This window comes from Cololabis saira, chromosome 5 (assembly GCF_033807715.1).
Source record: "Cololabis saira isolate AMF1-May2022 chromosome 5, fColSai1.1, whole genome shotgun sequence".
Lineage (NCBI taxonomy): Eukaryota > Metazoa > Chordata > Actinopteri > Beloniformes > Belonidae > Cololabis > Cololabis saira.
Window position 1 is genome coordinate 30,732,662 of NC_084591.1, and position 15,340 is coordinate 30,748,001.

The following is a 15,340-nucleotide window of genomic DNA, read 5'->3' on the forward strand; positions in this document are numbered from 1 at the left end:
AATGTGAGTTAGTGCCAGTTCTTGGCTGCATATCGCTACGAGCCGCCCGTGTTCAGGTCCTCGGTGCAGCAAATCAAGTAGCCCCCATAATCCACTGGGCTCCTAACATGACGTATTTCCTGGAGAAAGGGGATTGTGGCACTTTGTTGTCATCTCCAACCAATAGTAAAACGCTACATTGTATTGGTCGTAGTCGTTTATTCTCTCCCCCGTTTTTCATCCGTGAATTCAATCACCCACATACTCAATTAAGCTTAGCACGACCTAACCGGTATTATAAAAGAAAAAAAAATTGTGAAAAGCTTGAAAGCTTTAGGAAAAAAAAAAAAAAAATACTGAGAGCGCGACTAGTCAAATGTATCCACGGTTGTGGCAAGTTGTTGGCGAATGACACGCCAGAAGGGATAGTTTAAATTCAGCACTTTTTAAAAAGAGAAATGTTTGCGTACAGGTAGCGTTTTTTTCACTTATCTCGTGGACGAAGTGGAGGACACACGCCGTCAGTAGATGTAAAGTTGAGAAGTGAAAGCTCGGGAGGAAGGGGAGTCTCCGCCCGGAGCAGATGATGTGCAGGCATGCTGCGTCCGTCCGTGCGGGCTTCTGACTCCTCCAGGTATGCTGTGGATACTAACTCTTTGATTTATTGATTTTTTTAAACTAGATTTTATGAATTTCTCAGAAATTGAGAGAGTTGAAACAGTGGGAATATTCACGGAAAGCAATTGAGTTTCTCAGCCTTCAACAGCAGCCTTCACCAATCTTCCCAGTCAGGTGAATCTCTCACCAGTACCAGTTTTATTCCTTAAAACCTACTGTAGTTGGACCCTTTTTTTCTTTTTTTTTCTTTTTTTACCCGAGGAAACTAACAAAATAACCCCCGTCTTTCATCCAAGGCGCGCACGTCTCCCTGAAGTTTATAGTTGGTAAGATGTTTGTTTCAACACTTGCATGTTTCTTATCGTTATCTGCAGCAGGGCTCGTATGACTCCAATTATTCAGATCCACGTTGTTTTTTTCTCGATTCACAGTCTTTATTACACACACACACACACACACACACACACACACACACACACACACACACACACACACACACACACATATATATATATACACACACACACACACACACACACACAGACACTAATCTTTCCTTTTTCTCTTTCAAATATTCATCCTGGAGTTTTTTCATTTGTCTTCTTTTCTAAAAAGAATCATTATTACGTGTGAATTGCAATAATATAATAATATTGCAATAAATTCCAGTTAAAGCAGCTCCTCAGGCAAAGAAGAAATTGTTTGCACCTACCCCTGCACTATTCTTCTTCACACTGTCACGAAACAGCTACGTTTGTGCACATTTGAACATGATCACCAGAGGTGGCAAATCCGGCTTCAGAAAGTAAAAGTCCTACCATGTATTTGTTCTGCACATTCACTCAACCAGCTGATTCTAATCAGCACAGCTCTTCAGCCAGGTAGATGAGCTAATTAGTGAACTCACCTGGTTTTAGTGAATGGACAGAACAAATATATGGCAGGACTTTTACTTTCTGAAGCCGGATTTGCCACCTCTGATGATCACTGTGTGCTGAGTTCGAGCAAACAACCTGAAAATCCAAACCTGAAATGATTTAGCTTGTCCTATCTTGCTCCAAGGTAAACATTAATATTTTAATTTCCACTGGGATATCAAGAAGAGAGGAAGTCAAGGTCACCAGCGACACTTTGGCTCTTGGCAGCTGGATTTGACAGTCTCACAAATTATGCATAGATATTAATATTTTCTATATCTACATTTTCTAGGCTACATTTTGACCAGAATCAAAGTTGTTAACAAGCGGCTGCACCGATGTTTAAATAGTCAGAGGTTGTAAGAATGCCTCAGCCTTTAAACACCAACTTTCCAGCTCAGCTGGTTCGTCACCACCAGAACAGAAATAATCAGTGCTCGTAATTCTCCAGCTGAGAGCTCTTTGTTGGAAACACTTCATAAGAAGAAAATAGAAACGCAGTGGATGAGAAAGAAGTGAGAACACAAACTTGTCAACAATATAACTCATCGGTAAACAAGGCCAGTGACAGTTGTGGAGGAAGGGAGGTTTAACGCAGGGAACTATGCCAAGGTTTGGATGGCTGCTGAGAACTGTGTACGATTCCTCTTTGGGACAGTATTTACACAATTGATTCATTATCTTGGACACATTTCCATCAAGCCTTTCCAGCTTTGAAGCCCACAGTGAGATGGATTTTAATTTTGTGGTACTTGTGGGATTCTCACCGTCTTCATGGTGCGTCTCAGATGAGAAGTGGACAGCTCGTATCCACCTGTTTACAGCTGTTGTGACAGAGCACCAAATGCCTGTGCACTCAGGTTGCAACCCAGTCTCACATAAAAAACGTACCCTGCCTACGTTTGTCCAAAGTGCAAAAACGTAGAGGGGTTACAATATTAGTCCTTGAAATGTATAACTGTTACATTTTTCTGCCTATTCATTTTGCGTCCAAGTCACGTGACTTTTAAGATTCTGGCCGTGACAGCAACAAACATGGTGGACATTTTTCATTTTTGAGTGAAAGAAATCAATATTTTGAGTTAGTTTCTGCATAGAAACATATATTTTACTTTCATGATATTCACTCAGTGAATTTACATAATTTTTGCACTTTGGACCAACGTAGGCAGGGTACGTTTTTATGTGAGACTGGGTTGGTGCACTGGCCGTACTTTTCAGATCACATTTTAACTTGGAGCAATTTTCCCTCACAGGAGAGGATACTTGGCTATCAGCGGTACTTTGTAAACGCTTCCGCTCAGTTGTGTGCCTCGGTTTTCAGTGAGAGGGCAGCCCAGAGCACATGGTGGGTGTTGACTTGGCTGATGGCTGCTTGAAATAGAGCTGGAGTGCTGCATATGGTCTGTCACAGCTTCATGTGCTTGTCATTACCAATGCAAATTGCCTTTACACCCCATTGAAGTGTCGGAAATCACATCTCACCAGTGTGATGCTAATGGAGAGAAAGCGTACTGATTGTACACGCTAGTGAGACGTGGACAAATTTGTTGGTACTTTTCCATTAAAGAAAGAAATACCCGCAATGGTCACTAAAAAATTGGAAAATAATAATTGACTTATAAAAATCAGACATTTCTCTTGAATTGTGATTGAACAGATTTTAAAAAACACAGTGAAACTGCCCTGGACCCTCAACTTGATATTGTATGAGACAACCTTTCTGAGGCAATTGCTGAAATCAAGTGATTTCTGTGACTCTCAATGAGACGTCTGCATCTGTAGACCGGTATTTTGGTCCCCGTCTCATGAGCAAACTGCTCTAGCTTCCTCAGGTCTAAAGTGTTCCCTCTCCAGACGGCACGTCTCAGCTTCGTCCACAGATGTGGAATAGGGTTTAGATCAGGGCTCATAGGATATTTCCAAATGGTCCAATGATTTGTTCTTAGTCATTCTGTAATCTTCTTTCTGATCCCCTCAGACAAATCTGTCCTTTTGTTTTCTCTAGACCATCTTCATTTTTGAATGTACACAGTTTGATAAGGAAAAGCAAGGTAACGTAACTAAAAGAAAAAGAAGATCCAAAGCCAATTCAAATAGGATGAATTAATATGGCAAAAGCCTGTTGACAAAGAACACATTAAAGTATGAAAATCAATACTTGTGATGAAAAAAGACTTCTGTGTGCTAAAATCAATATTTTTGTATAAATATTGGCTCTACATGCTCTTTGAAGTTTTCTGGTAACAACTGTCTGTGCAGTTGCTTGTACTGAACTTGTTTCCCTTGTAACTTACATCAGTGCACCCTGTTTTGTTCTTTTATCTCTCTTATCTCTCCCAAGACTTGTTTCTTTTTTTACAGTGTTTTGATTCAGACATGTAATAAATATAGTGTTTTAATAAGACTGGAGGAAAAGCCGATCAGCCCAGCACTCAACAGTGAATCTGCATTTTAATGTACCGGTAGCTGGATCAAAATGCAGCTAATGAGGAAGATGATGATGATGATGATGATGATGATGATGATGATGATGATGATGATGATGATGATGATGATGATGATGATGATGTATTTGACCTGATAAGGTGGCCAGATACATTTGAGTAATCATTTTTATGCATGGTGTAAACTGTAAATGTATGAAGGCAATGAGAAGAAATTGATAAACTTGAATACTTAAAAAATGTATCACGATCACTAATATATCACAAATGACAAAAAAAAAGATTACTTTGTTTTTCAGCCTCTGTTGTAGAAATATTTGAATCCCAGAACAGGTATCAGCTTTCTATGAAATGTTGGTTTGGCTCATAAAACACATTCTGCTGACATTTCTGCTGAGTTATAACATTTAAATGATCTAAGACACCAGCATTGTATTCATTTAGTAAAACCTGTAACATTTACAAATGATAGCATAATGATAATTGTATAAACATGATACTAATATAGCAATAGTATCAATTAATATTTTTCCAAAAAAGAAAAACAGACTTAGCCAGATGCTGCTTTTGCCTAGTAATGACGCTTGCTCCTGGCTGAGCTTAAATCTTCTCAAGGCTGCCTGTCTTTGGTCTGTAGAAGCTGTCGCGTCTGGGTTTAATGAGGTTATGAAAATATTCACTGATGTACATTGTGAAGTATCATTCAGATCCAGCTCACCTTCTTCAAAGTGTAGTTGAATAGTAGCTCATAAGAAACTCTGCTTTCCTCTTCAAAGACGCCTCAGTCAACAGGAAGTCAAAATTAATGTTTAGTATGACTTTTGACTACGCAGAGTATCTATGCAAAGTGTTTATAAAGGAGGGATTTATTGTTTCTGCTGCTCCTCTGGTCCAGAAATGATAGTCATTTGTGAAAATTAGATCTAAATGATATACTCTCTTTGTCACCATGCCATAGGCTTCATGTTTCAATAGTTTTAAACAGGCTACTCTATATGGCATCAATCCCAACGGAGGTTTTTCAGATGATTTTCCTTTTTTCCACTCTAGCTTTGATACAAAACTTGTGACTCTTCCTGTGATTTGAAGGTTTCTTCTCATTTTTAGGCTTAAGAGTAAGCAGCCTAACGTTATTTCTCTCCAGGCTGTGATGTAACAGAAGGTGTTTTGAGCACTGTTATAATGTGCTTGTTATTTTCCGCAATACCTTATAAGGTGGAGGAGTCCCCTCTTTCCTCCTAGCCTCTCCCTCTATCTAGTCCTCTCTCTCTAGACCATCTCAGTGACAGCAAACTCCTGTTTTGTGGCTCTAGCGCAGCAACTAATGAGCTCAGAAGAATTGCTCCACAGGGCGAGTGACAGCCTCTGGCCGTTTCTCCAACATCTCTCCCGATACTTTAGAATCACAGCCACTGTCAACTGGATCTGTTAAGCGACAGATGTATCCTGCAAGTTTATCTGCTTGGCACACATCAGATGCATGGATGAACATTTTAAATAATTGTTTCGTAAAATGAAGAACTGGTGAAACTAGTTATTGACTATATTGGAAGTATATTTAATAGAACCTTGTTCTAAAATTATAGTAATCCAACAAAGTGCAAGGTGTTAACAGCAATTCCTCCTGTGTTTGTACATCTTAATCCAGGTGAAAATCTGCCTCAGAGGAACACTAACCAGGTGCCCAAACCTCTAGAGGTAGTGATGCTGTCTTCCAGCAGATGTGCATAGTTACAGCAGTTCCCAATCAGACTCACTGCTTACTCATAAAATCAAGTTTCAGGGGACCGAGATACCAAAGGCTGAAATGCTGAACCTGAGGCTTCAAATCCTGTGAGTTTAGCATAGTGCTGTCATCTGGTGGACTGTCACCTCAGGCAGGTTTATTCAAAGATAAACATTCTCTTTTTATAGCAACTAATGATTGAAATTTGAAATTCAGTTCAGAAATATATTTTTTTTAAATGTCATCCAAAAAGAGTATTTGTTTAAAAAAAATGGGTCTTACAATCTGAATGTTTGTGTCTACTATTTATTTCCTGATTGATTGATGGTGTTGGAGGAATAGACCAACCTACTAGCGATGCCATTTGAGCTGTGGGAGCACAACCACAAAACAAGTTTGCATGTTCTCTCACTGTATCCATCTTAAATTAAGCTTATATACTGTAATTAGTGGATAGCTACACCCAATCTCTATTCCCATTCAGACATACTTAACCTATTTTAATGTATTATTTAAAAAAAAAGTCTTTATCTTTTTCTGTGCTTGAACCGTGCCCATTTTGGGGGGCTGCTGTGAAAATATCTAATTCAGTGAGCGTTTTGCAATTGTTACATCACAGCTCCAGCTCAGAGTAGAATTAGCAGTGTCTCAATCTTTATCTCCACCCAACTTCTGCTTCAAATCATCCAGCATATGTTACTCTGGAAGTGAGAAATGAAAACTTGTTTGCTCAATCTGCTGCTGTATAGTTAACCTTTAAAAATCAATTAAGCTATTGAGCAAATATTGTTTCACCATCACTTTTGCTTAATGTTTTATACACTGATTAGAAAAATACAAATACTTGTTGCCATTTTATTTGATCTTGGTTGGTTTATTTACAGTAAATTAAACTAGAATTGAAGGGGTAATCATATAATTTCCCTTTGGGGATATGACGTTGGACTGAATTCACTGATGGTTGGTTTAATTAAAACGGCAGCTTGTAATTGGCAATAAAACCCCTCGGTTTCTCTTATTCCAAATAAATATATTTAGATTGAAGGTCTTTGCTGTTGTTATTATTATAATTTTTTTATATACCGTAAAATGATGTCGGCCAGTTTGATATCCTCCCCATGAGAAGAGTAAATGTAATTTTTTATGAAAACATTTAGAAATAAAATGTTTTATATTGTAATTTCAGCATATAATTCTTCCCTTGGGAAACGTAAAAAGGGAGGTTTTTAAAACTGCATTCATTTACCTTTTTTTTTTTTTTAGAAATGACTGCTTATAAAATAAATAAAAACCGCCATGATTTGTAAAATAGAATAAAGTTAACCAAACAGTTTTAATGAAAAGGTTGTTTTTTTTATTTGTTTCTTTTGTTTTATTATTTAACAAAACACAAAATATACAAGCGGCTTTCACTTCACAGGAACTTCACAGGATATAAACCTTGTGTTATTCAACTCTTGCATGCATGTCTATGATTTACTGCGGTGTTGCACACTATTTACAGAGCAGACAGTCAGTCAAAGAGTACAGTACCTCAGTAAAGGTTTTGGCTTCAAAGTAGGACTTCAGTTAACAGTACATCACAGTTAATGCTGCAGTACAGATTGGGGGGGGCGGTGTCAGACTCAGGAAGGGCATACAACATTAAACCAAGTCCAAATTAATAGGTGGAACGTTATCTGTTGGGGCAACCCCTAAAAAAAGTTGCTTGCTTGCTAGTTTGTGACATAAATGTCTTCCATCCGTCCGGGTTGTAATGACATAAATGTCATCACTGTCATTACAAACTACCGACTAGCGTACATTTTTATGTTCTTACTAAAACCCTTGAATGTTGGACAATAGCTCTTGTGGATTTTGGAGCACGTACATGTTCTGAAAATGGTTGTTAGTCTACAAACTACCACAGAAATGCTGTGCACTACAATATCAAGGCAAAGTAACAGCATTAATCTTTGCGAGTGGGCAGTTCTGCAGATAGGATGAGTCCTCTTTATTGTCACTGGGTGGTGCTGAGGTCGCAGTCTGATGCCAGCTTCTGCTAGAAATCTAATGTAAAAAAACCCCAAATAGTCCAGTTAATTATGAAAAATATGCTTCAAACATGCAATGGTATTTGTCCTGCCACTTCACTGTTTCTGATAAACCCCCAAAGTTATCTGCTTTCTTTGAGACTGAACTTTTTAAACGGACAGATTTGCTATAAGAAACAATTACTGTGAAGATGTACAAAAAGGTGGAGTGTTCACTCATTCTGTGATATATTTAATAATGTCACATGGTATATAGTCTTGTAAGTTGAATACTGCTCTAGTTGGACACAATTTTCTCTAATGTGATTTTAGACAGTGCTTGTGAAATGTGATCTTGTCAATTCAAATAAATTCACCATCATTCAGATTTCTTTGGGACTTTGGACTCAAAAGATGCTAAAAGAAGTTTCATGCATGACCAGAATCGGCACAGAAGATGAACAGTTTCTCAACTGACGTTATTAGATTCTAGTCGGTAATGATGACTTGAACTTTCTTTTTAACTTTTCAATTTAATGTGCTTTTCTACACAGAAAAAAATAATTGGATTTTGAAATGCAATACTTAACAAATCAAATGAAAAAGCATGTAAAAATATTTACTTTTTATATAACTAAACTTGGGGATTTTTTTTTTTTGTCATTGAACTGAATGATTTTATTTTATTTTTTTTATTTGAAGCACTGTACTTGTGTTAAAATCCAAGTAAAAGACTGCATCCTCAGCACAGATCACATCTTTGAACTGTTTTGTGTCAAACATCACTCATTCGTGATCATAATATAATACTTATGTCAGCAGGAGCTGATGGATGCACCAAAACTATCAGCTGGAAACTGTTCAAATAACATTCACTTTAGTTATGTCCTCAACAGTTACTGGCTAACGTTGGTGTGATCATTCCTAAGGATTTAAACTTCAGGGTTAAGTGACGCATGTGGAGAAAAGCAGAACCCATTATTGCACAACGGGCAACTTCTATGACTGCTTGTCATCAAAATTGCTTCCAATCTTCACATACAACACTTATACCTAGACATTCAGTGCAGAATAAGTGCTGAGACGGGACAGATTTGTGAAGAAGTTTAAAAGCAAATGTTATTACCAATACTGATAGCCTTTGTGTTCAGACTGCTTGACTTGGCTTTCCTGCTAAAAGTTACTGATAACAGGCAACTTTTGTTTTGTGTCCTGGGGTCTGGAGCATCACTCAAATTGGTAAAGCTAATAAGCTTTATTTTGCGATAAAAAAATGATGCATTTTAATAGTTTGAAAACACTCTTACACCTTCAATGTTCATCTCCCCTCAACATTCCCTGCAAGACTTTATTTCAGTACAGGACAGTACTCAGGGCAGCTACGAGTCGTAGGTGTCAATCATGATATCACAACCTCTTTTATAACATAAAAAAACAATAATGATCCTATGTCCAGAAAAATAATCATTTCAAGAAGATAATTAATACCTACAGTGGTCAAATCTGAGTATCTTCACTGTTTTTCCATTATTATTATTTTTATTAAAAAAAATTAAACAATTTTTTTTTTAGGTTAGCCTGTGTCCAATCCTTTAACATGGATTAGTTTATGACCTATAGTTTAACTGCTGCCAGTCACCACAAGGTGAAGGAAATGTCACTTTACGTGGACCTTTTGGTCTATCACATCTGAACAGTCTGTGTACTACAAAAGTGATGCCCCGGGTTTATGAAGTTTATATGTGACAGGAAATATGTACTGACAATGACTTGTCTATTATCTGTCAGCTGGCCGTCAGGCTTCTTTAACGTCCCTACTTCAGCGCCTGGCCCATGGCTAAACAAAGATGTGTTTGAGAATAAAGCTTGCAGGAAAGTCTATTTCTCTGTTTCACATGTGATAGTGTAATCTCAGTGTGCTTGGTTTTGGTTTTAACTACCAAGCTCTGCATGCTCTTTCAGATGGTAATACTGTGCATCAAGTGTTATTAAGTGTAATTTGGGTCTAAATGCTTGCTGGCATGGCAACATGGTACCTCAAAAAAGGGGAAGAGATGGGAATGGAGTGGAGTGACTCCTTTCAACACCTTCAAACTGCTGCTATAAAAGGATGTGCAAAGTTATGGGTTAAAAAGGAAGTATTTGTACTGGATCCCTGGGGTATTTTTACTAAAACATATTACAGACCATTTTTTAATACCTCAACTTGTCAGCTTGTGAAAAAAAGGGCATAGCGTGTCTCCTTTAACTGTGATTTACAGACTCCTCTATGACTCACAGAGCAAGAAAAAATACCAGCTGAAAATCTGTTTCTTTTTAAACACTCTGCTCAAATGATAATTCTTTTCTATCATTCTCGTTATTTTACTATTTGGTTAGAATATATTGAACATCTTCCTGTCATACTTAATAAGTAGTTGGTTAAATTTACTTTCCATAATATTCTAAAATGAACAGCAGTGTCTGAGTAAGTACTTAAATATTCCCTCAAAAGTCCTTCATCTCCTTCTGCCATTAGCGGGGCTGGTTTGCTTGGAACTTATATTATATCAACGGGCCTTCTGTATACCATTATCATAGATTAACATTTCAGGGCCAGACAAAGTGAAGAAAAAAAATAGAAGTTATTTGGATCTTGGCATAGCCTTTTTATATTTTGACATAATATTCATGCTTTGCAAATTTATTACGTTATTTCTTAAACCGTAGTCTGACGATGGATAGAAAGCATCATAAGTTACATGATGCAGCATTTTCTGTTCAGTTTGGCTCTGAATATTATATACAGTTGGCAGTTCAGACCCAAGAGTAACCCAGTTAAGACAGCTGTTTTTTTGTTTATAGCTTGCTCTGTCCTCTCATCTCTAGGCCACTGTTCCACTTTGCTGCTATAAGGTAGAGCAGCCTCACTCTGCCTGGGAAGCGACAGACAGACAAATAGCCCGCCCTGTGAAGAGTTCTCCTTTTAATGGATGCCCGGGTGGCCCCGCTGCTGCTATGGACAGGTCTTGTCCTGCTGACAGCTGAACTGAAGTGGATTTATGCTGCAGAGGTCTACACCAACACTTGGGCTGTCCAGATAACTGGGGGACCAGGAGAGGCTGACCGCATCGCCAGGGAACATGGTTTTGTCAACCAAGGCCGTGTAAGTTTTTCTCATTTTACCTGTTTTATCAAGATTACGTTTGTACTGTGCCTACAGTGTGTGTGTGTGTGTGTGTGTGTGTGTGTTTGTTTGTGTGTGTGTGTCAGTATTATTGTCTATTATAGTTAACCCATGCCACTTCACCTTGGACAACATCCACAGTTTTGTCTGTTGCTTGCATAGTTGGTGATGTCGTTGCTAGGTTGCAATTTGGATACAAAAACTGAGCATCAGAGACGTGACACTGCAGCTCATCCTTTTTGTGCTGTAAATTGCAGAAGCACGGCCACTTTCATTTCATGTCGCACAAGTGGGGCGTGCATGATTTCCTAACACACCAGAAGACACTGGCTTTCAGAATGGATGGAAATAATGTGTCAGTTATTTAATGTTGCTGTATGAAGTTGGTGGTTTAATTTTATTGCAAGTACTTCCGCTTCTGTTCTCAGGATTGCCAGGTCCTTTCAATTAATAAGAGTGTTGGGTTTTTTGTATAAGAACCAAATAATTAGAAGAGGCGAAAAAGGAAGAGGAGAAGTAAATTACTCACTCATATGTTAAGTTGTTTGAATATCAGAAATGCTGCGGAAGCTAAACTTTCTCATATTTGCGCCTCAGCATTTGACAGTGAGCCTGTATTTAGTCCCCAATTCCCTCGTTACTCTACTTCAGACTTAACTTAATTTGCATGCGTTTCTGTGGAGCTGTCTGCCAGCTGCATACACCAGTGAACAGCCTTCTTACTTCATAAGAGTATATGTGGGAGAATCGGCATACTCCCAGCCCTCCTCTGCCCACCTCAAATGAAGAGAGTTTTTTAGCAAAATTAGTTTTGGCTAAGCTGTAGTCTCTTTAATTTTCAAAGACAGGGAGGGCACAACTAAATGCTTTAGGGACTTGTTATCTTGCAATCAGCTGTCGGAAATGTTTACAACAGTCTGGACAGGACTGGACATGTGGCGGTGTTGAATGAGGGACTAATGTCCTGCTTCAAACCAAAGGTCTTTTTGTATTGATGTTGCAGTTGTTTCAGTCTAACTCAGTCCAAAACTGTTGCGCTGCTGAGTAAAAGAAAGCTAATGTCAGATAACAGATCGATCTAGAGGACGAACCAATCTACAGTCTCAGTGAATTGCCCAAAATGACACGTTTAATATTCTACTCACAGAATAAACATGCATATTCTAGACACACAATTCTGTAGAGCCAAAGGAAGTGTCTCTGTTCTCAACGAGGATATTCTTCTTCTTTTTTCAATGCATTCCTTATGTGATCATTTTACCATTCAAAAAAAGAGAGACTTGTTTTTTTCCCCATTTCCTTAATTTCATCTCTTCATTGTCTATTAAATAACTTGATGAATGTTTAGCCTTATTTTGTTTTTCCTCCTGTAGCTTCATGATGGTGTCAAGGGACAGTAAGCCACTGTATTTCTGAATATCTGATGCCGTATGACAGCTTGTCAGTTTAGTCATGTGACATTAAATCCCTCAAGTGCAAGAGAGAGAAACAGAATTCCAGACCCATTTCAAAAGCTTCAAATCAACTCGCTGATCTCACTCCTGCCGTGTCTTTAGTACCTTTCTCTGCTTCCAGGTTCCAGGGGTTTTTGCGGGGGCATATCTTTAGTCTTTGTTTTATAGAAGCACCAAAATGAATTTCATTTAAGTCTCTAGTCACTGAATAGACGTGGACTTTCGGGCTATTTGCAGTATCTGTGTGCTCGGTATTGTGTGGGTTAAGCGAGGGTATGGTTTAGGCAAGGATTTGCAGTGCTGGGGGTTTAGAGGGGAAACGGCTTAGTCATTTTCCCATCATCCTTGGTACTTGTTCTATAGGGTACTTGAGGAGAGCAAAAAAGGCTGATGTATAATCAGGAGGTAATGGGATTTTTATCACTAATGCGATTATGGGATCATCGCACAACAGACTATTTGTTCATGCCATATCTTAAAAATACTTTTTTTGGGGGGTGAATTTATATGTTGTAGATTTTACATTATGCCTCAGCATTATTTTCATTGAGTTGGTGTTGGGGACAGAAGGTGTGTCTTTGTGAATACTAGGGATTAAGTACAAATGTCATTAAGACCTCTGTTTGCATTGGCATTAAATAAAGGGTTGCAGAGCATCATTATATCTGTTCCTTGGCTGTGTATCAAATGTTTTCTTTTTCCCCTTTTTACTGATGCATTGTGTTTGCGTAGGAGTGCCACAGCAGAGTTTAGAGCTAAATGTCATGGTGTGCTCTTGGTGTGCCAAGTCAGAGTCATTGTTTTCATGAGAATGGGCAGGCACTGTGGGCGTTGACAGACTGAATCACCCTGCAGTAGACGTTGTCTACCAGAGTCTTTTTCGAGGTCTCTGTCCGCTTTTTACTGCTCTAGTTATTCTTTATGCCGATTTTTCTATTGACATCTATCCTTCTCACAACCTGGCTATTTTGTCATTTGAAAAAAGGCTCTGTTATCCAACTGCTCTGACTGTCAAGGCCTAAAATCTGCAAGAAGAGTCAGTGGCTTTTGTACTGCACAATTAAGTTATTTCTGGGTAATCAGTCATTTGTGTTTGTTAGTCATTTTTTTATTTCATCCTGTTTCAACTGATAAAATGATAACATTCATACAAAATCCACACAAAAACCGCTCTGCTCGGTAGAATTTTAAAGCACTGGCTTTCTGGCCAAGTTTTTGATTCAATGAGCTTTTGTCCTAAAGAATATTACAATATCACATTTTTTGACTCATCCGCTGCCTGTGAAAGATGTTAATGACACATCACAGTACTAAAAGAAATGCATCTATGCTTTTTAAGACTGCACACGTGTTTTTGTCTGTGTGTGAAAACAGACATTACTTGTTACATATATTCTATATAGCAATCATGGAGGGAGAGAAAAAAGGAGTACGCCATCTTTCATTGCAATCGTTTTGGCCACTTTTGCCCAGCTTGTTTAGTTTTTGTCATCAAATATTGACAGTTTAAAATTATTTTTTTTTATTCTAATTTAGTTTTGATATGGGAAGCTTTTAAAGTGTAAGACGATGGGCTTCTTTTTAGAAAAGACTATTTGTGCATGTGTTGTCCAAATTGGAAGTCTTAATTGCAAAGCTTTTTTTTTTTTGAGACATCATATATGGGTAAACATGGCAAACTAAGCAGATCATTTACAGTTGTTGCTGTCAGAATCACTTTGACGTAAACTCACAGTTGTGCGGCTTTCTGATTTTCATCTCATTACGTGCCTTCTGGTGTTTGCTCTCTGCTGCATACCTTTTCAGAGAAGGTCATATTCCCCCCTTATGAATATTTATTTCTCACTCAGAAAACAATTCTGCACTGTTTTCCTGTGCAGCATGCAGGCCCTCACTGACCAGGTCGCCGCTCTCATAGCACAGACCGCTCCGCCCTCAGCTCCTCCGATTCCAGCACCCAGGCCCAACTTAGTCCCTGAGCCAGACACGCCTCCACCACGGGAGCCCCATCTTGTTGCTCCGGCTCTCTACGATGGGTCATTCGCTCTCTGTCGGGAGTTCATAATGCAGTGTGAATACGTTTTTGATCTACAACCTAGCATGTATTCCACTGCCACTGCTCGCATAGCTTACATTGCTAATCTGACCACGGGGCAGGCTCGTCGGTGGGTTATGGCTAGTCAAGAGGGCTCTGCACCCTATATGCAAGACTATGCAGCCTTTATTGAGGAATTTAGGACTGTTTTCGATCATGATGTCCATGGGCAGGATGCCGATTCAGCTCTTTCCGCCCTCCAGCAGGGTTCTGTCTCTGTGGCAGAGTATGCCACAGAGTTTCGCATCCTTGCAGCTCGCTGCAAATGGAACGAGGCCGCATTATTCAGTGCTTTCCGGCGGGGCTTAGCAGAGCCTGTGAAGGACGCCTTAGCCGGTAGAGAGAGGCCTAGTACCTTGAACGAGCTTATCTCCCTCTCCATTTCTCTTGATGAACGTCACCGGGAGCGCAAGCGAGAGAGGGCTCACCACAGTCGTAATGTACCCAGGCCACTCGCTCCGCCTCCGGTCAGCTTTGATCGGCCTGTCCAGGTCTCCCCTTCAACTTCTTCAACTTCTGCTGCTGAAGAGGAGCCTATGCAGTTGGGACGAGCTCGCTTGACTCCTGCAGAACGTGAGCACCGGAGACTACAGGGGCTCTGCATGTATTGTGCTAGCTCCGCGCACTCTGTTGACTCATGCCCAATCCTGTCTTCCAGAGCCTCCTCAGCTCGGCAGTCAAAAGACAGGGCTCACCCGCTCGGGGGTTCCGAGTGAGCCGCTTGGTTAACCCCCAGTCCCTCTCCAGTAAGGCCAGGTTCATTGTCACTCTTGCCTGGCAGGGAGGGACGCTCACCACTCCGGCGCTGATCGACTCTGGGGCTGATGAGAGCTTTATTGACCATCGCTACGCCATGGAGGTGGGTCTCCCCATTGCACCTCTGGAGAGGTCACTCTCAGCATTCGCTCTGGATGGACACCCTATGG

General features: G+C 39.6%; 1 protein-coding gene across 2 annotated transcripts in view; it reads left to right on the plus strand.

Moving 5' to 3' along the window:
• Nucleotides 1-158: 158 nt before the first annotated feature.
• The window catches only part of furinb (furin (paired basic amino acid cleaving enzyme) b), a 114,651-nt gene continuing 99,469 nt past the window's right edge, over nt 159-15,340 (plus strand). Inside the window, exons 1-2 of one of the 2 annotated variants that reach the window (XM_061721511.1) lie at nt 159-613; nt 10,568-10,844. In XM_061721511.1, the coding sequence (XP_061577495.1) occupies nt 10,668-10,844 (177 nt within the window). In that variant the 5' untranslated portion in view covers nt 159-613; nt 10,568-10,667. Of the gene's footprint in view, nt 614-841; nt 924-10,567; nt 10,845-15,340 lie in introns of those variants that run through there. The other variant, XM_061721512.1, reaches the window with a different exon arrangement.